The sequence below is a fragment of the Anguilla rostrata genome, chromosome 1 (genome assembly GCF_018555375.3).
Source record: "Anguilla rostrata isolate EN2019 chromosome 1, ASM1855537v3, whole genome shotgun sequence".
In the NCBI taxonomy this organism is placed as follows: Eukaryota; Metazoa; Chordata; class Actinopteri; order Anguilliformes; family Anguillidae; genus Anguilla; species Anguilla rostrata.
The window spans coordinates 23,197,210-23,222,304 of NC_057933.1; the positions used below are offsets into that span (position 1 = coordinate 23,197,210).

Genomic DNA, 25,095 nt, shown 5'->3' on the forward strand with positions numbered 1-25,095 from the left:
AGCCCACATCAGTAAATCCACTACGGTCATCAGAGCTAAGATACCCTGCATCAATCAGGTACACCAACACACACTTACTGACCATTACAGAAGAACAAAACACTTACTGATCCATCACAGCAGAACCAACACGCTTACTGATCCAACACAACAAAACCACCACGCTTACTGATCCAACACAACAGAACCACCACGCTTACTGATCCAACACAACAGAACCACCACGCTTACTGATCCAACACAACAAAACCACACATACTGATCCAACACAACAAAACCAACACACATACTGATCCATCACAGCAGAACCAACACACTTACTGATCCAGCACAACAAAACCAACACACTTACTGATCCAACACAGCAGAACCAACACACTTACTGATCCAACACAGCAGAACCAACACACATTCTGATCCATCACAGCAGAACAAACACTGACCCATCACAGCAGAACAAACACTGACCCATCACAGCAGAACAAACACTGACCCGTCACAGAAGCACCGATGCTCTTAACGATCGATTCCGCAATACCGCCGAAGCAGAAAAAAAAACAACACAAATCGATAACAGCTGAGAACCTGAGCCCAAGTGCAGCAGCGCTCTAAAAACATCATCACTAATTCATAGGGATGCTGGGAACCCGCGGCCCACTTAGTGCTGCCGAACGCAAGCCACGGGATGGGGAAGCGCAGAGGGCAGCTGTCGCTGTGCTACCCATCCCCACCAAGAGCAGTCGGCACAGGAAAACAGACAACGCAAGCCATGAAAAATAAAAGCGCACACTAAAATGAAAAAAAAGAAAAGAAAATATTATTACATTGTGGAAGATGGGCTCCCCCCCTTGAGTCAGGGTTCTCAAGGTCGTCCTTGCCACTGTTGTTCTAGACCTGCTATTGAGGGGGTTTAGGCCAGAGTCCACTGTGAAGCGTAGTGACAAATGTTTGTAAAATGCGCTCTGCAAACAGATTTGACTCGTGCTACAGACATAATGGGCCCAGTGCAGTGATAGCCACCTCACAGTGAGATGCAGCAGTCGTGATGTCACAAACCCACCCACCACAGTGTGTGCTCCTGCTAGCACAAGCCCAGTAAGCTCCTTTAAGACCAATGTCACCTCATTCTCCTGGCTAGTTTATATGAAACCACACACACACACATACTTTCGCTCTCTAATGCACATACACACACACTCATTCACACACACACACACACACACTTTCACACTCTCTCTCTCACACGCACGCACACACACATGCAAACACCAACACACACACACTGTCTCTCTCCCACACATGCCTGCATGCACACAGTCTCTCTCTCATACATACACACACACAATAAGTTGAAATAGAGTTTACAGATGGTGTATCACAGACACAGAGGAGAAGCTGCAGGCTGGAACTACATTTCCCAGTATGACCTCATTATCTTCCCTTTACACAGAACCAACAGACCATAAAACACAATAAACACAGCAAAATACACAAACACTGGCATTCCAGAGCTACATGCAGCAGCAGAGCCTGCAAATGTCTCTCTCTCTCAAGCATTACACAAAAGCAAATCCATATCTATGAATAAAGCACCAGTTTGACAAAGGCAAACACCTTAGCCCATTTTCAAAACAATACAAGGAACAATTTGAAAAAGACAATGAATCACTGTAAAGGAAACACTAGGAATGCCATCGTTGACACAAAATGATTAACATTCTCATGCGCCTCAGTTTATGGTTTGTTCTACAAAATAAGAGTGGCCTTTAAAAAATAAGTAAAGTGCATCATTCCAATCAATAAAATAATGTTTAAAACATTACTTTATTGTTGTTCTTTAGGGCTGCTGGGTGGCTCATTCGGTTAAAGCACCGTGTTGTGGTGCATGGATGAGCCCCGAGGTCTCGGACTGAACCCGGACCATGCCAGAGCTGACTGTGGCAGAGGCATCTTACAAACATTTCAGAACCTCCATTCACCAAGCCTTCAAACCTCAGAGGATTTCACGGTGTTGTAAAACCGATGAACGATAATAAAAAAAAACAAAACGACGCACCTTATTAACGGCTTCAAAGAAAATGCCAAATGTCTAAGATCGCATTAAGAGGCTTTCCTCTTACGTATCATGCATGAATTGCTAACAATTTAATGGTCTATAAAACACGGGGTGCTTGGGATTTTAGGTAGATGGCAAGTCAGCAGGTCAATGCGTTATAATCCCTATAAACACGACAAGCACCTAATAAATAAAAGTTAACAGCTTGTTAAAATTTTGGGATTGCAATTGTGGTTGAAATGAAAACCAGAATACACAGCGGTCCCCTAGGACTGAGTTTCAGAAGCATCCTCTTAAACAACAGCGGTGAACGGCTGCTCCTGGAAACAGGAGAGCTCTACTCAATACACATTTGGCCCTTTCATTCAATTACAGCATGCACGTTTTATTTTGGGGCTCACATTTGATGCAATTGGCATCCTAAACTAGCACTGACAAGCGCTTGCTGTTGCATTCTCAAGTCCGAGCTTCCGATTCTGAATGAAATCTTGAGCGTCAAAATAATGATGGACAGAGCATTACCGACGACCGACAAGAAGGAGTTGATCGGAGTGTAGCACAGTGGGTAAAGAAGTGGGCTTGTAACCGAAAGGTCGCAGGTTCGATTCCCAGGTAGGACACTGCCGTTGCACCCTTGAGCAAGGTACTTAACCGAAATTGCTTCACTATATATCCAGCTGTATAAATGGATACAATGTAAAAAAAAAAAATGCTATGTAAAAGTTGTGTAAGTCGCTCTGGATAAGAGCGTCTGCTAAATGCCTGTAATGTAATGTAATGACCCTTTATCGAAATAACCACAACTGTGATTTTACCACCAAGTTAACTTCACAGATAATAAGTTTGCACATTAAGTTGAGTGTTATCACCCATCAATTCCCTGTGAACGTACTGCTGGCTAGCAAGCAACAGCCAGATAACTAATGCAAGTGAACTAATGCAAGGTAGAGAGCAGTTCGTCTCAAATTCATTTCTGACTTCATATTGGTTGCAAACAGCTGAATAACAGTGGAATAACAGTTTCACTGCCAGTCACTAAATGAATAGCAAATGTTATTCCTGGAGCAAAGTAATCAGCAAATCAAAAGCAAATTTTCTGTGCAAAGTTATGTGCGAGAGAGTGGGGGGTGGGGGGGGGAGAGAGAGAGAGAGAGTGGAAAATCACAAGAGAGCGAGAGAGGCCCTACGTATCTTCTGGTCAAATATCCCTCCCGAATCTCTCCAACCTTCTCCGCAAACCTTTTAAGCCCCTAATGAGATTAATTAAATGGACCCGGTGTTTATATGAAGTGCTTAGCCTGTGACACGCTGGTCTCGGTGACCGGGGGCCGAGTGGGTCTTTACATTACATTACAGGCACTTAAGCAGACACTCTCATCCAGAGCGACTCACACTTTCTACATAGCAATTTACATTGTATCCAGTTATACAGCTGGATACATACTGAAGCAATGTGGGTTAGGTACAATGTTCAAGGGTACAACGGCAGGGTCCTAGCGGGGAATCAAACCTGCGACCATTAGGTTGCAAGACCGACTCCGTTTCCATACTACATACTACACTGCCGCGGTCTTAATTTGACGATCCCACACCACAATAAATGATACCTCATTCATCACAGGAGAAATACTGGACTGCTAAGAGGTCACTAGGCATGGTGGCGGTATTACTGGACTGCAAATGCTATCGCTAGACACGGCAGCGCTGGCAAGCAGCTAACATCTCACAATGATTTCTGACTGAAGCAGCGGAGCAGAAAGGTGCCTTAATTTGTGAATTTAAAAGGCATCTCCTCCAGTTAAGGCACTGCTACTGTGCAGAGTTTTTCAACTGCTGTTGATCCAGGGACTGCCGTCATTAGTTTAAAAAAGGGCTACATTTAAATGTCAATAGGATCGATATGATTTTCCTTTCAAAACTGGAGAGCAAAAGAGAGGAGAAAACGCAGTTAAAAAGCAGCTAGGGCTGTTCTCCAAACCACAGCATAATTTAACCTGCACTGACTAACACGGGCTGCCGTGTGTGCGGTAGGTCGTGTGGTGTGCGCGCCGGTGACGGGCAGAGGCCAGCGTTTGGTACCTATCTGTCGCTCCAGGTCGGCGGCTTCGTCGGGCGTGGCTCTGGGCAGGACGCCAGGGTCGCTGAAGCTGGTCCTGAGCAGCGTCCCCAAAACGAAGAGGAACAGCACCCCTCCTATCATAGGGACGGCCGGCGTGAGGGTGGAGGCCAGGTACGGACAGCTAGGGTAGAGAGAGCACAGTTTTCCCTTTAACTCAAACACAGCACAGTTTCTCCTTCAACACAAATACAGCAGTTTCCTCTTTAACTCAAACACAGCACAGTTTCTCCTTCAACACAAATACAGCAGTTTCCTCTTTAACTCAAACACAGCACAGTTTCTCCTTCAACACAAATACAGCAGTTTCCTCTTTAACTCAAACACAGCACAGTTTCTCCTTCAACACAAATACAGCAGTTTCCTCTTCAACTCAAACACAGCACAGTTTCTCCTTCAACACAAATACATCATAGTTTCCCCTTTAACAGAGCACAGTTTCCCCTTTAACACACACACACACACACACCACAGTTTCCCCTTTAACACAAACACAGGTACAGTATGGCTCCTCCGGCCCAGATAAATCCACTGTAATGCATGCAAGGTAATTATGTTTAATCCAGTTGCGCAGGTGTTGATGAGCATGATCGCATTAGTTCTACCAAAGCCTGTCCGTGTTCTTTTCGGATTACCTTAAAAAAGGCGGGTGTGGCATGGGACCTGCTCTCTAAAAGGAAATTTAATACAGTAAGAACAAGACGCTGCACCCTACCCCCTTACACAGGGCACACCCAAGCCTAAGCTTATCATCCAGCTCTTCCTGAATACGGACCAAGACTTTGGCGGCCTGCTGCAGGTAGCCCTTTCAATGCCTGCGAAACATCATTTCAATTTAATCAAATCTGCAGCTAACACAGTAAGGACATCCAGTACACTAAATTAGTATAAAGCACTCAAACTTCTGGATTACTCTGGCGAAGTACACAAGCAGGTCTGCAAACACGATCAGAGGTCCCGCTTCAACAGACACTCTCTCCGGTCTACCATTTCACGCGTCGCCAAGCTAAAATACGCAGGAACTTGATATGCGAGTATAAGACATTATAGGGGGGTCCATTACCCCATTACTGTGCATTTCGGTAAGCAACAGTGGAGACAGAGAATAATTATATCCATTAATAGTGCACATGTTCCGCACTGATGTTATCGAGCGGACAATAAAGATTTAAAACCATCCAAAAATATGAATGTGGACTACGCAAGTCCTGCAAGTGGACCTGCAAGTCTTCTGGAAGCCAGCCACTCAAGTCACAGCCATTAGGCACAGGAAACTTCATTTCCCAATACTTCCCTCTGCAACAGATATCTAATATGGTTATCTAAACATGGAAATTTCCCTTCATACTGTGCCGCTCATACAAAATCCCGTTTAAAAGAAAAGCTTTAGAGCAATTAGAGCAACTAGTAGGCTAACAAAGTCGTGTCTACAAATTATTCAAAATTCATACACATATTCCACAGATTGCATTCCTATCTTTGTTCTGAAACATATGCCCAGCCTTCATGCATGTAAATAATAGGCCAATAAATAAACATTGTTCAATGGCAAATGTGCGACATTTTATTCAACACTAAAACATAAGAAATGTAAATAGTACAGCATATTTTACAGGGTTTCAATACCACGTCATTTATTCCATAAAGATCTTCATGATGGCAAGCTCACATACCAGCCCATGCCTATACTTGATGCTGTCTTTTTTCCCCCACTGCGGAAGGCTGAATCACATTTGTAGGCTGGTCCCATCGTTCCAGTGTTCTCAATCAATTTCAGACAATGTTTCCATCGCGTGGGCTGCCAGCCAAGGCTTCTGTGCGCCAAAGCTGGGCTCGAGGGTTGCAGTGAAGCAGGGTGTGTGCTACATGTGCTCAGCCAAACTTCAGGTGCCCGACACTCTAGCCGTGCCACTGCAGGGTGACGATGCGGGGGGTATCCTGCGGGTGGAATCCCTCCCTGGGCGACGGTGCTGCCAACGTGCTGCCCCTTAGGACTCCGGGCAGCAGTCGGCATTGGTCAAGACCCAAATGGATTTTGAGGTACGTTGCTGCAGAGTGGATTGAATGCCCTTTTCCCCTGTGACCCTACCCCCACATGTTTTTCTCAAACTCCTTCCCGCCATATGGCAGTCTCCTGGGACACCTTCCATTCTGACTCTGCCAACCAGCATGCCAGCCACCTGGCCCATCTATTACGGGCAGCCACTTTGGCTCAAGCAGGGATTCCAACCAGGCTGAGTGGCCAGGAGGGTGTGGTAAAGGGTGACCTGTGGAAAATGGCCCACTGGCACAAATTTCAGCTGCCACAAGCTCTTAATAGGCACGAGAGAGGGCTGAAGGTCAAACCGAGCAGTGAAATGCAGTCCCTGGAGCACAAACAAGCACACATGCGTGCCCATAGACTGAGATCAGATACCGAAGTTAAAGGAGGTCAGCTGGTGAAATGTATAGATAGAAGTGCGCCTGAGTGAAAAGCAGGGAGGCAGTTCCCTCAGAGGGATTCCCAGCAGAAGGTACACAATGGCTGCCATTACAGCATAACCATGCGGCCCCCTGTGGTGCTGACAGATACTATTCTTCGTACGCCCAACCCAGTGGTCGTGCTAGCCCATGGAATGCTGCGTCTTTGAAGTGCTGGACATTTCAAAACTAGCGCTTTACACTAATTCACTTGTGTTCTGATCAATAAAAAAAATGTTTGCAATAATATGCCAACTCAGAACAACACCACAATAAACAGATGTAATTCAAAAGTATATTATGACACTTTTAACAAAAGTGGGATAAAACAGCAGGATTAGTGGAATGAAATATGTTATGTTTTGCCATTCTGATCATTATTAGCCACACAGGCTAATAATATTAAAAAGCCCTTTTGTTTTAATTTACTCATGTTGGTTAAGCTAGTTAGAGCTAATTAGAGCATGACATCTCGTTTTCAACTTTACAATCAAATTAAGTGCTTTCTCTTTGAATCCCACAATGCTACCAATGGCTGTGTAAATATTATGATCAATAAACAAAACAAATGGCAGACACCGAAAGAAGACTGGCTCAAAGAAACATTTACGTTGTGGTTCAAGTCAAGGTCATCGCCAGTAGTAATCTTAAAATATATTAATAAATTATTTTTTTTAAATACCATGCATTACTTTACAAATGATTCGCAAGGAAAAGGAGATGGTCAACTTGTTGACTATTAATAGCGTTATCCTGTTTGTTTTCTTTTTGTGATGTACCAATGTTATGTTAAATAGCTACCAGCAACATGCAGGCATTGAAAATAGAGTTGCATTTATGAACATGATTTGGTGCTTGAAACATGCTAAATATAGCCTAATTACAAAATGCAGGACTTAAATTCCCAAATGTATGTTAAAACCTGGGGAAAAAAAGAAGTTTGAATGATATTTGAACTTTGAATATTTCTTGACAGCCACACTTGAGCCCGACTGTTGAAGAGCTCCCACTCCAAGGGAGAGGTGCAAAGCTTTGCGGTCCTGTTACCGTTGTAAAACTAACCTTGACATTTATAATTCAAACCGTGAACACATCGGAAATTTCAAATCCAAACACTACAAAACACAGCGTTTGTAAAAGAAAATACTCCGAAACTAAAATTAGTGCTGTACAGCTTCGCTTTAGGGCAATGCTAGTTCCAGCCTCCACTCGATAGTCACTCCTCAATTCATACCACACGGTGGAATGCACAAACACTGCCAAGATGTAGGCCCGCCTCGTTCAGCTAAAAACACACACAAACCCACACGCATACAAACACACATGTAGAGTGCTGTATTGAACTAACTGAAATTGTGCTCTCTGATTCAACTGGCACACACTTTGGCTTAATTTCACAGCTCACCACTGCCATACATGAATCATATGAAAGGGATGAGATCTTATTCGGGTAGCTCGGGTTATTTAAATAAGTACCTGAAAGACTGCCACTGGCAGCGGCTTGTTTTATGTTCTACACGTTCGGGACAGTAAAGCGCTGGGAGGTGTTGGGAGACCCGTGGCTGGCAACAGCGGCTCCCCTGCTGCAAAAAGACCCAGCCACACTGAGGCTCTCGTTGCCACGGAGATGCAAGCCGTCCAGAACCCTGCATGTGCTTCAGAGGAAATGTGGTTGCCATGGGAACTGGCACGCAAGTGCACAAACGCCTGCCGGCAAAGGAAGCGGTGAGGTCGAGCGTGCCCAGATGCACACATTTTCCCTGAACCCCAAACCCCCCAAAACAGCAGCCATGCAAGTCCTCATCTACCATCTTCCTAACACCTGGTCTACATGCACAAGGACTTGCAACTAGGACAGGATTGGTCAAACAGCTGGTCAAACTACCTTTGAAACATTCATCTACTACATGGTGTCCATACAGGCCATGCAATGATGGAGAACTAAACACATCCATTGGACTAAAGGTGCTTGGTCATTTGGTTCTTGGTTATATAAATTTTAACTTGGCTAGAAAGCACCACGCGACAATGAATTTCTCTGTAGAATACAGATTATCTTGCTTGCATTCTTTGCATCATTGCATTTGTGGCATCTGCGTGGGTACAGCTCATGGGAGGCGCAATTGCAGCGTCCAAACTGGGAGGCAAAAAATTTGAAATTGATCGAGGCAAGGGGGCTGCAATGTGCTGGATGAGAATACACCGCTGCTCAATTTTAGAACCTTCTGGAATCCGCACCAAAAACGCCATATGGAACTACTCACACCAAGCCTAACTTAACCCACACACTGCTGACATAACCCCCACACCAAACCGGTATCAGATGCCTACCTGACAGATAACAGTATATGGTTAAGTGTTACTAATTAACAGCCATGGACAGTGAACCTATTAGTAATTAGTAACAAGTTACTATTTAACGAGTGGCCGGCTCTCTCTAAGCTCTAACTGGGGCCGACTGGTTCGTTTACACAACTCTGTGAAAGGGGCAAATGGAAACTCTTTCACACGTACAGTTGAATGTGTGCACACACACTTAATACATAATCTTCAACAAAACATTGTAATTCATCACAAGCAGCACGGCTTGCAGCGTCAAGTCCGCGTCCATTGCAAATGTGTTACCTTACGCCAGCGTTCTCAAACCCAGTTAACGCGTTCTCACAACGTTGCTCCCATTCACAGGCAGTCCCTGGGTCAAGAACGTCCGACTTATGGACAACTTGTACTTACGAACGGGCTGCCACGAAGCCTATTATATAAAAAATTTGAGTTAAGCACGCACTACTTTGTGACGCTCATGAGAACATTGTGTGGCTTCAGCGGTTCGTCGGCTCGAGGAAAGAGAATAAAAGGTAAAATATGTACTATATACTAAGACAAACATTTGACTAACTGACGCTAAATAAGAACCGTGTGTACCTGTTTCGACTCACCTACCAATTCCACTTAAAGACAGACTTAGGAGCGGATCTCGTTCGTAACCCGGGGACTGCCTGTAGTGGCGAGGCTATAACATTGAGAAAACGTTAGTGTAACATTGCGAGAACATCCTGCGATAGCCGGGAATGCAGGCCTCGCTGCATGATGGCTACAAAGCAAGGCAGAACACTGGGGTCTGTTTTTTCCCCTCTTCACAGTTTCTTACATTTCATTCTTTTTAGAAAGGCATCACACTTCATCGGTTTGTTTTTAAACGCGTATATGAGTGCCATTGGCGCCTCTGCCGTGAACAATCGTTTAAATTTTCTGCAGACGGCTTAAGCGTGCGCCAATTTGTCTGTTGATACTCCTACAGTGAAGTTTTTCCATTCTGAATATCTAACAATTGATATTCTCAGCAAGCAAACAATCAGGACTGAAAATCCACATTAGGCTTCATTTTTCTGCCCAACAAGCTGTACTATTTCAGCCTTCGCTTCAAACTCGACATCGGGCGGCCCTTCCTGTTCAGGGACAGGTTGGGATTCCAGAGCCCTGGAAGCAGGAAGTGGCGCTCCGCTGCATCCAGCCGTGGGAAACGGAGAGCAGCGTATAGGAATCTGGGGTGAGATGCGGGGGGGGGGGGGGGGTTAGGGTTAGGGTTAGGGTTGTGTGTGTGTGGAGGGGGAGAAAGTGGAGCAGCTCAGTGCATTTATACAGCGGGGTTAATACAGTAAGGGGTTGTGCACTCCCCACACTCTTTTAGTGCCTCAAGGCTGGGGCCGCTCATGGTTAGCCTGAGCATATCCTGTTTCCAACACAGACCCACACAACCCCTCCCCAGCACCTCCCCACCCTCCTCAATCTAACCACAACGTACCTAATCATGGGCTCTGTGCAACACATTTAACAGAGTTTCTGTATTTTACTCCACTTGCAAAAAACATGACCGCTAACCTTTTCCGACCACTGAAGAGATGAACAGGAAATGGCCTCTGGAGGTGGCAGGATTTCCCTGATAAGCAAGCAGGCCAAATTTTCAGTCCCACAGTCCCCTTCGGTTCACCAGCAGGCCAGACTCATGATCCCACTGCCCCACTCTAATACATGAACAGGCCAGATTCACAGCCTTTCTCCAAGTCTGTCCATCCAGTATGGATAGTCAACTTCAAAAGGCCACATAGGAAAACTTCCCTTTCGAATCACTGGGCCAGTACTGCAGCGTTATAAGCTCACTTCTAACTGGAAGCCCAACTCCTACATGCCAGAAACCACCCAAAAAACAGCTAAAAGCCAGACTCCTTTCCCCCTTCTAGAAAGCTCTGCAGAAAAGCACATTAAACCATAATGTTTTCATTAGGAAGCAATCCATTTGAAACAGGAAGTCAGGGAGGCCAATTAAACCGTCTCATCATGTATTTATTTATTGCTTTAAAGCGTGTTATGATGACAGTTATGAGAATTTGACTCTTAAACCAAGACGGCTGACTTTACACACTCAGCACGGTGGCGATTTCTCTCAAGACGTGTTGCGACCTAAGAAGACAGAACAACAGTAAGATGCAACCCAAACCAACCCAAGAGTTCAAGGCTAAAGCCCCACTGCTGGGAAGCAAAGGGCAGCCAAGGGCCTCTAAGAAAAAACTGAACCCTGGGAAAGCGTTTGGCTGACAGCCAACTCCAGGGCGTTAATAAGTCATAAGGGCTATCGACTTCGCGATTGGTATGTCGGACTGAACCCTTTCCCTCTCGCAAATCAAACAGTAAATGACTGATAGTTTCTCCCAACGAGGTAAACGGCTCTAACATGCATTAGGACCAGAGGAAGGATTTGTGAAGGTTCGCTAACAGAGAGAACGCTGTACACCAGTAAATGGGGTCAGACTGGAAAGGGCTCCTCCCAGGACCACAAGCTCACTTGCCACACACATTAAAATCGGCGAGAGAAACACTATCCAGCTGAAGCTAGCTCTCCTGTAGTACTGTGAGGAGCAAACCGGTTTCAGGCTAAAGGGCACTGGAGCAGTGCACAGGTTTCAACTGCGGAGCTCCTTGCATGGATGCGGGTGGAGTCGCAGTTGATTGACAGAATGCTGTACATTTGACGCGGCCCCTGTCTGACAGCACTGCTCCAAGTGCTGATAGTACTGCTCAAAACGGAGAGAACCTACCTCGGGGAACGAGGTCATAAAAGCATCCTCCTCTCACCCGAGAGACCAGGAGCTGCCTCTCTCACCTGTGGGCCGCTCCTCCACACACACACACAGCTCAGATACAGGGTGTGAAAGGTAAACACGGGTGAGTTACAAGCCAATAAAATGGTTAACGAGCAAAAACGCCATGCACTCTCTCTCTCTCCAGCCTCTCGGTATTTAGGGCAAAGTACCTCCCGGGGAGCGTCTGTGTGCTAAGCCACGGTGTTTCCGGCGCAGAATAAATACCACGGCTCTAATCGCTATTGAAATTTTTCTATTTGGCTACGCGGCCTAGAAGCGGATTGTGCAGCCAAACGGAGCTGTGTAAACGACTGGGGACGGGGTCCGTGAACTCCGAGGACTGATTAAGATCAAACGTGAGCCGCTGCGCATTTAGGCCGCGTTGCACTCTTTCAGGAAACGTGTGCAGCGTAAGGGCACCTCTAATGTGACAGGCATGATGTAGACCAGGACAGAGTGATAGAAGAACAGCTGCGAGCTAACGATCACGGTCCATTTAACTTATGAGCTCACCGGTTCCTGATATTCTGAGAAAACCCGTTGTGTGTAGGTAATTCTTCCCGGCACAGCTGATTGTAGCGATAAATGAAATTGTCAAACGTGTGATACAGACATGTGACTGTACTTTAAAATTGCTTGTATGTTAAAAACATACAACCACACAACTTGCATTTACACATTTTTTGTGTAACACACTGAACAGGTTACAAATTTCTATTAGCTATGTAAAACAAATCAAAACCGGTAACAAGCGAAAGCTTAAGAGCTGTGAACTGAATGAGTTTTTAAAAAAGTTACACAAAAGTTTACACAAAAGTTTCACATTTATGCAAGTGACAAGCTAAACTTCCTCTTGCTGAAAACACACAACATGCAGTACTGCAACTCAAGAAGTGATTTCATCGGCTGAGGCTGAGAGCCCTGACCTATAAAGGGGGGATTTTACCCATTCAATTTTCCCAAGTTGCACAACGGTGGTTAAGGCACAAACCAGGCAAAAGCCAGGAAGAGGCAACCACAGATTTGTCATAACATGTTTTCAGTTTTAACCATGAACGCTGTTGAACTGCCAGAAGCATTTCCGTTTTAACAGCCAAATCCAGTGAAAAGTTACCACATCGCCGCAACATTGCTATTCCGCATGTTTGGTCGTGCATTCCCGATTAGCGACAAAAATGTACTGCTATGAGTATCCAGTCAAGTGAACCTGACTAGGGGGGAGGAGAGGGAGAGACTGGACATGTGAGTATGAGATGGAAGCACAGGCAGTCCCCGGGTTAAGAACGTCCGACTTACGGTCAACTCGACTTGCGTGCCATAAAGCTTATTATATTAAAGATTTGAGTTAAATACAACGGTTCGTAATAACGAACGCACGCACTACTTTGTGACGCTCATGAAAACATTGCACGGCTTATATATAGTACATACAGTAAAATATATACTATGTACTAAAAAAAACATTTGACTAACTGACGCTAAATAAGAACCGTGTGTACCTGTTCCGACTCACCTACCAATTCGACTTAAAGACAGACTTAGGAACGGATCTCGTTCGTTCGTAACCCGGGGACCGCCTGTACAGAAAGATAAAGGGAAATGTGACAAGGAAGAGACTGTATGAGTATAAAAGGAAAGGACAAAAAGAGGAAGGGATACAATGAGGGAGGTTGAAATAAAGAAGATGCCCAACACGCTTCAAGCCAGCTAAATAAAAGAGGACTGGATAGGTGCTCAACAGCCAGAACGATCAAACTAGAGTAAAATGAGAAAGGTTGGTTGGCCGGTTCCGTAACGGGGGTGGGGACAAGTTTAATCGGCAAAAAGCCTTACACACCCCCTCAATGTGCTCTCCGTACATGTGAATATGCCAGTGCACTCCGAGATATGTGGTTCAGACAGACAGCAGATCCAGCCGTATTAATTCCTCCAAGCCGACGTCATTAATTCACAATGCGTGACGCGGTAAAGTGCTCCAGCTAAAAGCATCGCAGATCGGTTTAACGCGCAAGCAGAGTCGAGGTCAAGTTTGCAGAACGGATATAGAAACGGAAGGCGGTCGGAGATGCTTTCTAAACGGCTAACCTTTGCTGTGCGACCCGCGCTCTGTGACGCGGGTGTGCAGAGGAGTCTAGGAAAAATGGTTGCTGTGGATGCATTTTTTCTGGAAAATTCTCTTTAAAAATGAACAAAAATTGACAGTAAAAAGACAGATAGCAACGCTGAATCAGATGCGCTGAAGCGAGCACACCCCCCCTTCAGAATGAATAGTCAAAACGCAAATACTGTACGGTCTTATTCGTGTGCCGTCAAGACCGCTGTTGAGTGTGGGAGGAGACCCATACAGAGCATCTTGAGAACGCAGAGGGCATTAAACCTTTCCTGTAGACTTCATAAGCTGTGATTTGAACAGTGGGGAGAGTCTCTAATGCTGGCGTACTCAAATCTGGCACTCAAGGTCAGCAGCGCCGCTGGCTCTCTCTTCTGCCTGAGAGTCCACAGTCCAATGATGTCACCGATTGGCCAGAGACTACACACAGCTGTTGCGCCAGGTTTAAAACAGTCGGGAGGTATGAAGTAGCACTATGACAGAAGTACTACTGGCACCCGAGGGCTCTAATGCTTTCAGGAATGGAGTCTCAGTTCACAACCCCTTTGGCCAGACGGGTGTCACACAGAGGGGAACAGATGGGACCAGAGGTCCAACAGGAAGCTGACCCGTGAGGTCACCGCTGGATAAACAGGGCACTGGCGGTCTGTTAACCAGGAGGTTACCTCCGTTGATAAAGAGCTTGTGAACCAATCCCGGCAACGTGCAGCATGGAGGCGCTGTGTATGCGGTTTGAGTCATAATGCAGCGTCCTGTGACCACGGACACAGCTCTAAAGGGGGGCAGGAACACAGTCACTTGTAAACAAAAAAAGTTACAAAGTAGCATGACTGTGCAGAAAAAAAAAACTTGTAAAAACTTGTTTTTTTGGTTGCCTTCTATGTTAGTCTACCAATTTGTTTGTTAGACACGCTGTTCCAGAAAACAATACACTCCTATTGGGTAAAAAGTAGTTCACTTTCAGACCGTTCACTTTCAATTTTATTGGTTTCATTTTATTTTGGTTTTAGTCACCTTTAAATTTGCCCACACAGTTTTTGTGTGCGATGGAGGACATTTTAGATATTTTGAGAAATTTCTGATAACTTGCTGCCTGCACAATGGCTGGGACAGGGGCTTTTTGGAGTTTAAGGTCCAAAACAACAAAATACACTTCAATTGTACTGTGACTTCATGCCTCCAGGGGTTAAATTTCAGCGACCAGAGTCCCAGAAAATCAATGTCATTAAACCGTGCTGCCAGCACATCACAGGAAAGTCTGGTGAATTTTCCACTGAAAACTTTCCATGAGAATTTTGCCTCTAACTTTGGGAATTTCTTTCTTTAAACCCTGCACATGACAGCAAAAATATCGCACTTCAGAAAACCCACAGAATGGGGCCTGTGGTCATTTCCTATTGGCCAGTATTTACAGAAATGTCTAGTGACCCGCTGGCTTTACAACGGCTGGCATTGGGGCGTTTAGAGGCCTGTGGTCTAAAGCGAGAACGCACACTTCAAATAACACCAAAGCCGCTCGGAAAACATTATATTTCCTGAGGCGGCACTCGTGCAGTTTAATTTTACAGCGCTTCCTCATAATTACAAACATAAACAGAAGTTTTTATATTTGTGCCGGTACTTTCCTTCTGCCCAGTGATCCCGGATTGCATGTGCCACAGAAAGGTATGAGTCAACTGAAAACATGCGGGGCACTATGTAGGGTGGTTTGCAGAAGTGGGCCCCTTATCAGACCCCTACAGGAGAACAGGCCGCGGTTACGGAAGTCAGCAATGATTGATGAACGACCGCCATCGCCCCAATACTCCACAGCTCATTTACCGAGTTTTAAACCGCGCCTCAGGTTTCCTGTTTACAGTGCAATCATGTTTGGTGTTGCCGGAAAGCCGGTGTCATGGGAAACAAGCCGGTGTCTTTGACGGCGCGGTATGGCGGGCGCTGAACGAAGATCCTGGAACGCCGCTCAAAAGAGAACGGCAGGTAACGCGAGCGACCTATGAGTCAGCAGTCAGCCATGCTACAAAGGTTACCCTCGCTCCACAGGCTTACAGAGATAAAGCGAGCGGGATCGTCGACGTTAGTGCCATTTTGTCGTGATCGTGTCTTTCTCTGATGAATTTGGCTAGGATCACAAAAAAAAAAAGCCCAAACAGATGATCTCAGTTTATGTCGAATAACTTCACTGGGACTTCAATTTTATGGCCGTCATTTGGAACACCCATCGGCAGCTCAGTGAGATCTCTAGCTGTGGAATGAGGTGCGCTTGTTAGTGTTGGAGTGAAAACCAACAGGACGTCAGATCTCCAGGAACAGGGTAGGGCAGCCCCGGTGTAGGCTCCCTGTCAGAATGTTCTAGTGAAGGCTCCATACCGCTGGGAAGTTTTCACACTTGATTGGGAAAGCGCTGGTCTCTGCTTGCAATCATGAGCACTAAAGAGGTTTATAAAAGCTTCTCTGCCAGCCACAGCCTCCTGGGGAAACAAAAAAGACTTTTCCCCTGTTCACGTGGGTCCAGCCAGCCATTAGAAATACAATTCAGAGTGTTGAGAAGCAGAACCAGAAAGAGATTAGAGCGACAGGAAGAGACAGACAGAGTGAGACGGGCAGACAGAGAGACAGAGAAAAGGAGAAAGACAGACAGAGCGAGAGAGAAAGATCGAGAATGAGAAACAGAAAGGAGAGAGAAGAAGGATAGAAAGGACAGAGAGAAAGGACAGATGGCAAAAGACAGAAATAGAGAACGAGAGAGGAACAAGGAGATAAGAGTGAGAGACAGACAGATGGGGGGGGAGAGAGAGGTAGAGAGACGTGATCCTGCCAGAGGAAAAGGCGTGCAGACAGACAGACATTGGAACAGACAGGAGCTGAGACTCCGGGCTTCTCTTTGTGCCCGTCATTTCAGGAGTCCACCCGGGATCTGAAATCTTGCGCTGAAACGCACGCACTCCCTCTCTGAAAGCAGCGCGATGAACGAAGGCGACTTTGTCTGCCAGACCCCTGCAGGGACTCGAAGCTTGGCTCCGCGCCAGCGCGACGCTCCTCTCAAACAGCTGCTGAACTTCATCGGGCACGGGAACCCGCGACCCGCCCCCCACGCGCAACCGACGCCTTTCAGAACCAACGCTCACGACGCACGCCCTCCTTTACCAATCTGCTGCTCTTCCCCTCAGTCTGTCCATTCTTTGCCTCTCTCACTCCCTCCCTCGCTCCACCAGTCCTCCTCCTCCTCCTCCTCCTCACCAGAAGCTGTATTCGTCATTGTATTAAACAGTAGACGCACTGTACACCATCAAAGCTTAAAAACTCAACAAATGGGGAAGGAATACAAGGAAGAAATCGGTGAGATTTAGACTCTCTCTACCCCTGTCTATCACTTTGCACCTTCTCTCACATCCCAATTTACATAATGGAAGATTATATTTAAAGAAAAGAATCCCTCTGCACTTCCCTCTCTACCTGTGGTGCTGCCCTGTCTGAGAGAGGGGCAGTGTATGCTAGACTGCTTCGGTTAACATTCCGTCTGTGTTTTAGTTGGCAGCAGGAAAAACGTGTTTCACCAGTGCTGTGTGTGTGTGTGTGTGTGTGTGTGTGTGTGTCTGCGTGAGTGTGTGGCCTCAGTCACCCAGCGAAACCAACACAAACAATGAGAGCTCTTCTCTACGCCTGAGGGTCAACAGACGGTCCGAGAGGTTGCTGAACGGAGCACATTTTTCATTCCATTCGGTGTCCCCTTTCATCTTTAGGCGTCGACGGCTCCTCGTTTCTCAACACGGCCGATATTTGGGACGTTGTACAGTAATCTCAGTCAGCGTTGAACAGAGCAGCCAGGTCTCTTGATACAGCCAAGGCTCAGTGAAGTGCCAAAGCTCCCCTTTTGAGGACGCAGTGCGCACGGTCCTTTACACGCTTAAAAACTGGCCAGGATTCAGCGAGGCGCGTAGCCAAGGCTAACTGCCTTTATTAAAGTCCAGAAATCCTGGCTATTACAGAACACTGGGGGGTGAAGGAGGGGAGAGAGTGAATAAATTACAGGTCCTCTGTCTGCCCCTTTACACCCCCAGAGAAAACAGACCAAACCCCTTCACACGCTCCACACCGCAGAATACAAACAAGCACTCCAGGGTGCCCTGGAACACAGACACACACACACACACACACAGGCAGACACAGACAGACACACACACACACTGCTGGATACAGACACATACCCCAGGGAGCCCACGCACAGCTGAATACAGACATATCCCCGGGTGTCCCCACACACAAGCACACAAACACACACAACCCACTGAATACAGACACAAAACCCAGGGTGTCCACACACACACACACAGGGCTGGGCGACGATACAACAACAGTATTGTACATAGACAACAGACAGCTATCACGATGGGAGCTGGATACCGCGATTCCGAGACACTGTCTACTGCGCTAAGTTTGCTTCCACCCGCATTAAGCAGAATATTCCCACATACCAGAGTGCACAACAGAGCCAATGCATTCCTTTACAATCACCTGTTCAAGGTAAGCATAGCAGGCAAGTTAGGCATGGCAACAACAACAACAAAAAAAACAGGAGGGACACATTCTGCAGCGTCACAGCCGTCAAAAAGTCGAGAAGGCCTCTCGCTGTTTGTCTCCCGCTCACTCACACATTGTTATTTAGGCGTTTCGGGACTTTTGCAACATTACTCATTCCTGAAGGCATTTGAAAGGTCTTTTCTTTTTGTCCAATTGCTTCACACAAATGTGTGCAATAATCAGGTTAATGACCGTGGCGTGCGTAACATTTGGCAGTGCGGCCAACAAAACCGCCGACACTGAGAGAACAAACAATGGGCCTTACGGGCTTCAGAAATAATGTCAAAATGGTAGACCGTTTATCGTAATACCCACAGCCTGCTGATAACGTGCAAACCTCATAGAGTTTGTTGCACGACCGCGCTGCGACAGATGGGAAGAATATCTGGAGGTTCAGGCGCTAAAAAGTTACATAGGCTCAATATTACACAACATGAATCAGTCAATAAATTAAAAAAATTAAAAACAAAATTTAGGAAACAGTCTATTTCTAAAAATGAAAGACTGAAGCAGACAGTGCTGTAGAGTGTTGGCTAACCTTAAAACTCAACAGAAGTAGGCTAAATAATGGGCGGTAACACCAGTAAAGGTAGCCTATAGCTAATGGTATCGTATATCATAATTTCACACATGACATTCGTATATTTTTAGACAGCCGGCCCTAACACACACAGACACACACGCATACATAAACACACACACACACACACACACACACACACACACACACAGATGAACACAGACACACAATCCATGCTATCCAGATTTACACACATAATTCATGCTGTAGAATACAGACTTGTACGCCAGGTGGCCTTGAAACCGACACACTGCATGTTGTTGAATACTCCCCGGACACGTAAACACACTTCTGTAAAGAGACACTTCATACTGCTCCAATACAAACACACTCCAGCGGCACACCCCTCTTAATAACGTGTTTGAGAGCACTTCCAACAGCTTCAAAGGAAACAAAAGCTACTGATCTTCGTAGTGTCTGATCCTCAACCCCCCCCCCATTAAAAATGGAGGTTCATGTCATTTAGACAGAGCAGCCGAACATGAAATGAACGGTTCCTCATCAAAACAACCAGACTGCTGTACTGCACCACACAGGCAACAAAGCTCTCCCTGTGGTCCTGGTGTCTGGATGAGCGTACAGGAATCAATCACAACGTATCTTTATAACTTTTCATTTGAATCTGAGCAAAGCAGATAAGCTTCATATCCGTTAAACTCTGCATCCAGAGTTGTAGTTTGTGGTTTAGGAAACGGAAGAAAATCTTACCGGCAGGATTTTAAAAAAACTGAGATTTACGTTTATGTAACATGCTGCAGGTTCCTAAAACATCCTACAGGAGAGCAGAACTGAAAACAGGCTCAAAAATATACACTCACCGGCCACTTCATTAGATCTACCTGTTCAACTGCAAACTGCACCCGTTAACGCAAATATCTAATCAGCCAATCACGTGGCAGCAACTCAATGAATTTAGGCATGTAGACATGGTCAAGACGATCTGCTGAAGTTCAAACCAAGCATCAGAATAGAGAAGAAAGGTGATTTAAGTAACTTTGAATGTGGCATGGTTGTTGGTGTCAGACGGGCTGGTATTGAGTATTTCAGAAACTGCTGATCTACTGGGATTTTCACGCGCAACCATCTCTAGGGTTTACAGAGAACGGTCCGAAAAAGGGAAAATATCCAGTGAGCGGCAGTTCTCTGGGCGAAAATGCCTTGTTGATGGCAGAGGTCAGAGGAGAATGTCCAGACTGGTTTGAGCTGATAGAAAGGCAACAGTAACTCAAATAGCCACTCGTTACAACCGAGGTATGCAGAAGAGCATCTCTGAACGCACACCATTTTTTGCACATTTGGTGCCAAACAAAATTAAGGTGGGCAAATAAGCATCACAAAATACAGCTTTCCAATAACACCGCTCCAAACACTCCAAACCAGTGCACTCAAGCAGGGGGGTATTTCACAAAGCAGGATTTCTGAGTTAGCTGGATAACTGAAACATGTAAAACAAGTATTTTAAATGAAAACTATTTGAAAAGCTCCTTTATTTGACCCGGGTCTGGTAAATATGTTTTTAAATATATTCAAATGGTTACATTTTCAACAAAATAATATTCAAAAGCCATTTTTGGGATAATGAACAGCCCCTACTAGTACTTATATCTACTGAACTATTTCTAAAGTGCGGCCTGGTGTGTAAATAATGTAAAACTCCTAATCTCCCTTTAAAAGCTACTCTGATTGTAAATAATGTAAACGCATCTCTCTTTAAGAGCTGCCCTGTGCAGTAGGAGCAAAGGCTGCTGGGATAGGATTAAAGGACACAGCAGGGAAGTATAACCAGATTTACACTGTTAGACACTCACGCTCACTCACAGCCAGCTTCACCGTAACTACAGAGATAGTGCAATGCCATGGCTTTAGAGGAATGCGTGCAGTCTCTGTGGCAAACACTGTACGTCACTGAAACAACAGGGCAATGCAAACACGGGGCTCCCTGGACTAGGTCTGACATCACAGAATCACAGATTTAATGTCACCACCTTCTACCAAGAGGATCGGATTTAATATTGTCTGTGCTAACAAAGCTCGAAGATGTTTGACCGCGATTAATCCGCGAATCACAGCGAGGCAACTGCACCACACAGTGACCACACCACGTAATGACCGCACAGCTCGCTGACCGCACAGCACGGTTCGAGCTCACGCGCATGAACAGCGGCCAACACGACACAGAAGCCACTCGGGTCAGACAGGAAGTGCTGCAGGTGGGTGTTCTGTCGCCGCCTCTCCAGCGTAAGGAGCTGCAAGTCACACAGCCCTAGAAACACGACACTTCCTGTCAACATCCGGAGCCGGTCTGCCACCCAATGCGGCTGGGGGCGAGCAATCTGTTACACACTGATAAAGATAACCAACTTGGAACGCTTCAAGGTGACCAGGCTGGGTTCCACGTACACCCCATGCAAAGGCTTAGACTCTGCCCGGTTACTGCCTAAGTGCAGCGTACTGCATTCCTACAGAGTCTTTTGGGGAACACTTCAGGGGAATTTTCAACTGGTACTGACACACAAACACCTCCCAGAATCCTACTCAACTGGAGAAAACGTCAGGAGCTTCAGTATATATCCAGGTGTATAAATGGTTGCAATGTAAATGACATGTAGATAAGAGTGCCTGCCAAATGCCTGTAGTCTAGAGCGAGCCCAATGATGCTACAGTTAAGACAAAAAGAAAAGACAATAAGGAAAGGCCAACCTCAAATACAATATATATATATATATTATATACTGTAATGGGTATATAGGCTATATGTTTATATAAACTGAGAAGTGAAGGTCAAAGCCCTCGTCCCATGTCTGTCTTCCCAAACGGCTGCCTGCAAACAACCTGACATATCCTAGCAACAGCATCATTGAGAAACTAATGATGAGAGCAAAACAAAAAGCCATTTGACAAGAAATAAACCCCCTATTAATGTCAGCAAGAACAGAAGGTATGACAAGATACTGAAACAAGCACAGGAGATCTGGAGGCAGAACTTCTGAAAACAGCCAAAATCCAAGTGGTCCAATGATATACTGGGGTCAACAGAACCATCTAGAACAGTGGTGTCAAACTCGTGCCAGGAGGGCCGGGTAGCAGGTTCTTCCAACAAATTTAATGCTGCCTTAATGAGTCCAAATCTCTTCAGCAATCTTTAACTGATTGAGCACAGAATATAGAAAATGTTTATTTGACAATCGGGTCACATAGACGTCGTCCCATTGTGCACAAACTGATCTAATTCAGCAAATAATTTAACTAATTATATAATCAAGATCTGAGGCTGGAATGAAAACCTGCATACACACGGCCCTCCATGGCACGAGTTTGACACCACTGATCTAGAACCACAACAGACCTAAAATATGCTGCCCACCCAGACTTTACTGGGGAATGAGAAGAGGCTCTTTTTCCAAGACAAGAAACAAACTTTTTTTTTTTAACCACTGGCCACAGTTGTTGGTAAAAATTAACCAACCAATTTTACCAGACAAGTAGATATTTAGAAAAGAACAGGTCCTCTGAGTGACAGGTGGTTACCTGCCAAAGTGGCTGGCAGAATAGACAAATGTACCAGCCACAGATACAATTCACCAGCATTTTGCTGGGGGCTAGTGCCAAGTTCTCTCTTCTCATTTTCACAATGTTACCACACTTCTAAGTTTCATGAAAGGTTCTGCTGTATTCTATTTATGCATGATATTGTCTGTTGAACAAACGCAGAAGAGGTCCGTAATTGTGGGGGCCAACTGACATTGAAAATGATACATTCAGGGCAAAGCTGTATTATGTAACCAAAAGCAATAGTTCCATTGAGTAAAGGTCATTTTAGTAATAGCAGAGAAACAGGCTCTCCCACTTACGACCCACCAGGCCAGGGTCATGGGACTACATTTTAAATTATGCAATCTTGGAAAAGTTACTGTCATCTTGAAAGTTACAATTTGTCCCCTGGTATAGTTGCATAAAAAAACACAAAACGCAACCTTCCCCAAATATGAATAATGGCCATCGTGTCAGCAGGATTCGGGGCTCATGTCAAGAGTGACACTGAAATGGAGTCAATGGGTGTTTCTCCAATAACCCATCATCGGGCTTCACACATGGATACAGATCGAAAAAGAGTGCACACAACGCCTGTGTAGCGGGGTGGTGGAACACGGTCAGATGCTTTCGAACAGGGCACAAGTTGACACGAACCGAAACGATCGTCAAATAGTTGTCATCGGGGGCGCCGAAACGTCAGGGCGGGAGTAGTTGACCTGACATTCCAAGACAGGCTTAGCAACAGGATTACGTTACAATCAAAACACTTACTCGAAAGCGAAGAACAGTCCACTGGTGACCACGATGAGGACCAGGGTGAGGTAGAAGACACCAGTCTGTCTAGCCATCATAATCCTCCCATCGCAGTAGAATTTATTCCGGCCCGGGAAGGCTTCCCATTTCCGCCTCGCGCTGCGCTTCTTGTGCGGGGACTCCATGGGTGTCGAGCTGCGCGTGCTGATTTGGCTGTACTCGCAGTCTCTCATGGGGTCAGCCACGCCGAGATGCATCAATCAACAAAAGGCACACCACAACAATCCAAAGAATCCGCTGCAAAAAAACCACACATGCGGATGGCTGAGTCAGTTTAAGTAAGGTTAGCAAGCGTTAGCTAACTGGAAGCATTTCTAGCAAATTCTTCATAACTGTCCTGCGAAGGGGTATGTCAAGCTAGCTTGAAGTTGTGCCATCGAGTAAGCGCAATTCATTGTAGACTTGCAGAAATCAAACTATCTAGCAGTAGCAAATGTATTCGTGTTAAAAAATGTATTTTTTTATTTCTAACACATGAAGCAAGCTTGTTGCATGGCAGGACTGTGCCAACTGGCAACCCGTAATGGGTGGAAATGATACACTGGCAAGGAGATTGTAACGTCGCTAACGTTTAGCTAAATAGCAAGCAGGCAAACAACTTTTTCCCCAAAAACTGGTAGTTTTCACACATTGAATTTGCGTTCTCTGCATTTCTTACAGAATTAGAAGCTGTGAAGTGAGGTATATTTCGTATGGCCAGAGCGAAGCACAAATAAAAAAGGTCTTGTTTCAAAATTCCAGTGATGCTGCGTGCTGTCTCTCTAGCCTAGCTAGCACATTAGGCTAGCTTTACAACTTCGACGCTGTCTTCATCTCAGAACATGTAGCCAAGTTCCAAAGTTTCGTTTAACGCTAGCTACTTGAACCAAATATGCTACGCTATCGTACGTTAACTTGCTAGCTAGCTCCCTAGATACCTACCGAGTTGGCTAGCTAGCTATCGCAAATTGCTACGCTGAACAACAGCTTGTTGGCAAGCTTGTGCACCAGCTATCGACAATCAAAGTTCGTTTCCCGTGAAAGATTGGCCTTTTCTGGTGAATCAAAGTCGCAAACCATCATGTATATAGAAAGATCCAGCGGACATTTATGGAAATCCTTCGATGTTCTTCTCTCCTTGTTGCTCAGCGCAGCTTTAGGGCGGTTATATTTTTATATTCCACTCGTTATCCTGGTTTGTTGCACGCGCCTGTTAAGCGCAGCATTTTCACTTTTGGAGTTTGAAGATAAAAAAATAATAATTAAAAATATGTAGTTATACCAAAGACTACATTCGCATATTGAGATCAAACTGGCTAGCCACTGCCAGTCCACATAATTGCGCTACGAAATACGGTCGTTTTCGCTCGCTGCTTGCTGTTCACTTCCAATGCGCTTCTGTACCTCGCTTACAGCCTGCCTTCGTGTCCGTGTAACGGCACATATAGCTAATACTCGCTGCGATATTGAAAGTGGGCGCTACGCCACGTCTTCCTTTTCTTCGCTTCAAAGAACTGCACCATCCCTAGTCTGAATGCCGAAACTGAAATGCTCCTTCTTTTGATTGCTCTCCGAGGTATGCATTCACACTTCCGCCACCTTCACGTTCTCAATGTTCATTGCAACTGGTAAACAATACACAGAACTCCTCAGATTCGAGTGCATACCGTCGCGCATAGAATCACGGGAATTGTAGTAGATCGTGTGAAGAGGAGCAATTTTATGAAA

The 25,095-nt window shown here is 45.6% G+C and overlaps 1 protein-coding gene across 3 annotated transcripts in view; it reads right to left on the reverse strand.

The window, feature by feature from the left end:
- LOC135252446 (palmitoyltransferase ZDHHC14-like) overlaps positions 1-25,009 on the reverse strand; it is a 37,129-nt gene extending 12,120 nt beyond the window's left edge. Inside the window, exons 1-3 of one of the 3 annotated variants that reach the window (XM_064330517.1) lie at positions 24,310-25,009; positions 23,347-23,625; positions 4,136-4,296 (exon numbers count right to left, since the gene is read on the reverse strand). In XM_064330517.1, the coding sequence (XP_064186587.1) occupies positions 4,136-4,296; positions 23,347-23,585 (400 nt within the window). In that variant the 5' untranslated portion in view covers positions 23,586-23,625; positions 24,310-25,009. Of the gene's footprint in view, positions 1-4,135; positions 4,297-23,346; positions 23,626-24,046 lie in introns of all 3 variants that reach the window. The other 2 variants (XM_064330525.1, XM_064330508.1) reach the window with 2 other exon arrangements.
- Between the last annotated feature and the right edge of the window lie 86 nt (positions 25,010-25,095).